The 2,828-nt window shown below is 40.0% G+C and overlaps 1 protein-coding gene across 1 annotated transcript; it reads left to right on the top strand.

Annotated features, from left to right (window-relative positions):
• The first annotated feature begins 936 nt into the window (after positions 1 to 936).
• On the top strand, positions 937 to 2,575 carry HBB (hemoglobin subunit beta). Its single transcript, XM_032240524.1, has 3 exons — positions 937 to 1,128; positions 1,259 to 1,481; positions 2,313 to 2,575. The coding sequence occupies exons 1-3, from the start codon at positions 1,037 to 1,039 to the stop codon at positions 2,439 to 2,441; spliced, it is 444 nt and encodes a 147-aa protein (XP_032096415.1). The 5' UTR covers positions 937 to 1,036; the 3' UTR covers positions 2,442 to 2,575.
• Positions 2,576 to 2,828: the final 253 nt, after the last annotated feature.

The following is a 2,828-nucleotide window of genomic DNA, read 5'->3' as shown; positions in this document are numbered from 1 at the left end:
TTTAAACAAACAAAATACAGAGAGAAATAAAAACTTGGATCAAGGAAATGATTTTAAAACACAGTATTCTTAGTGGACTAGGGGGAAAAAAATAACCTGAGCCAAGTCTGGAAGACCTTTTCCTTTCCTGCCCCTACTTTTTAAGTCATAGAATCTTCTCTGTTTCCCCAGAAACTTTTTCAGAGGAGTCCAGGCAGAAACAGTTAGATGTCCCCAGTTAACCTCCCAGTTGACACCACTGATTAGCCCATTGTTAGTCACACTTTGGGTTGTGAGTGACTTTTTACTTATTTGTATTTTTCACTGCAGTAAGAGGTCTCTAGTTTTTCGTCTCTGGTTTCCCAAAATCTAATAAGTAACTGTTACACAGAACACATTGATTTGTATTTATTGTTTGTAGACATCATTTATTAGTTACATGAGCAAATTAAGAAAAAATAAACAGCAACAAATGAATGAATGCATATATATATTTTCTTACCAGAAGGTTTTAATCAGGAGACAATATACTTAGAACTGAGGTAGAATTTTCGTCCATTCTGTCCTGTAATTGTTTTGCATATTCTGGAGACACAGGAAGAGGTTCATCTACTTATCCCTAAGCTGAATTATAGCAGGCAAAACTCTTTCACTTTTTGTGCATCAATTTCTTATTTGTGTAATAACAAAATTGGGAAAACAATCTTCAATATGCTTACCAAGCTGTGACTCCAAATATTATGTAAATGCATTTATAAAGGAGAATGTTTTTAGTAGCAATTTGTACTGATGGTATGGGGTCAAGAGATATGTCATAGAGGGAGGGCTGAGGGTTTGAAGCCAAACTCCTAAGCCAGTGCCAGAAGAACCAAGGACAGGTATGGCTGTCATCATTTAGACCTCACCCTGCAGAGCCACACCCTAGGCTTGGCCAATCTACTCGCAGGAGCAGGGAGGGCAAGAGCCAGGGCTGGGCATAAAAGTCAGAGCAGAGCCATCTATTGCTTACACTTGCTTCTGACACAACTGTGTTCACTAGCAACCTCAAACAGACACCATGGTGCATCTGACTGCTGAAGAGAAATCTGCCGTTACCACCCTGTGGGGCAAGGTGAACGTGGACGAAGTTGGTGGTGAGGCCCTGGGCAGGTTGGTATCAAGATTACAAGGCAGGCTTAAGGAGGAGAATTGAAGCTGGGCATGTGGAGACAGAGAAGTCTCTTTGGGTTCTGAAAGGCACTGACTTCCTCTGCCTCTTGGGCTATTTTTCTACCCTTAGGCTGCTGGTGGTTTACCCTTGGACCCAGAGGTTCTTTGACTCCTTTGGGGATCTGTCCACTCCTGATGCTGTTATGAACAACCCTAAGGTGAAGGCTCATGGTAAGAAGGTGCTGGGTGCCTTTAGTGATGGCCTGACTCACCTGGACAACCTCAAGGGCACCTTTGCCCAGCTGAGTGAGCTGCACTGTGACAAGCTGCACGTGGATCCTGAGAATTTCAGGGTGAGTCTATGGGACACTTGATGTTTTCTTTACCTTTCCTCTCTATGGTTAAGTTCATGTTATAGGAAGGGGACCTCAGGGTCCAGTTGAGGATGGGAAAGAGACAACTGGTCACATCTGTGTGGAACTCTCAGGGTCATTTAGTTTCTTTTGTTTGCTGTTCGTAACAACTGTTTTCTTGTGCTTAATTCTTGCTTTCTTTTTTTCTTTTCTGTAATTTTTGCCGTTATACTTAGCGCCCTAACTTTGTGTATAACAAAAGAAAATATCTCCAAGGTACATTAAGCAACTTAAAACAAACAAAAATACACTCTGCCTAGTACATTACTCTTTGGCATATATATGTGCTTATTTACATATTCATAATCTACCTACTTTATTTGCTTTTATGTCTAATGATACATAATCATTACACATATTTATGGGTTAAAGCATGATGTTTTAATATGTGCATACATTGTGTATTGACCAAATCAGGGTAATTTTGCATTTGTAATGTTTAAGAATGCTTTCTTCTTTTAATACACTTTGTTTATCTTATTTCTAATACTTTCCCTCATCTCTTTTGTTCAAGGCAAGAATCACACACTGTATCATGCTTTTTACACCATTCTAAAGAATAGCAGTGATAATTCCTGGGTTAAGACAATAGCAAAGAATATTTCTGCATATAAATGGTAGCTGATGTAAGAGCTTTCTTATTGCTAATAGCAGCTAAAATCAAGCTATCATTCTGCTTTTATTTTGTGGTTGAGATAAGGCTGTAGAATTCTGAGTCCAAGCTAGGCCCTTTTGCTAATCATGTTCATACCTCTTGTCTCCCACCCACAGCTCCTGGGCAACGTGCTGGTGTGTGTGCTGGCTCATCACTTCGGCAAAGAATTCACCCCGCAAGTGCAGGCTGCCTATCAGAAAGTGGTGGCCGGTGTGGCTAATGCCCTGGCTCACAAGTACCATTAAGTTCCCTTTCTTGCTGTCCAATTTCTATTAAAGGTTCCTTTGTTCCCAAAGTCCAACTATTAAACTTGGGGATATTATGGAGGGCCTTGAGCATCTGGATTCTGCCTAATAAAAAACATTTATTTTCATTGCAACGGTGTATTTAAATTATTTCTGAATATTTTACTCAAAAGGGCATGTGGGAAGTCAGTGCATTTAAAACATAAAGAAATGAACTAGTTCAAACCTTAGGAAAATATACTGTATCTTTAACTCCGTGAAAGAAGGTGAGGCTGCAAACAGCTAATGTACCTTGACAGCAGCCCCTGATGCCTATGCCTTATTCGCCTCTCAGAAAAGGATTCAAGTGGAGGCTGGATTTGGAAGTTAAAATTTTGCTGTATTTTA

The sequence above is a fragment of the Sapajus apella genome, unplaced genomic scaffold, assembly GCF_009761245.1.
Source record: "Sapajus apella isolate SASKATOON/1434 unplaced genomic scaffold, GSC_monkey_1.0 scaffold47, whole genome shotgun sequence".
Taxonomy (NCBI): domain Eukaryota; kingdom Metazoa; phylum Chordata; class Mammalia; order Primates; family Cebidae; genus Sapajus; species Sapajus apella.
The sequence above is the reverse complement of the archived record's forward strand: the minus strand, read 5'-3'. Positions and strand labels throughout refer to the sequence as shown.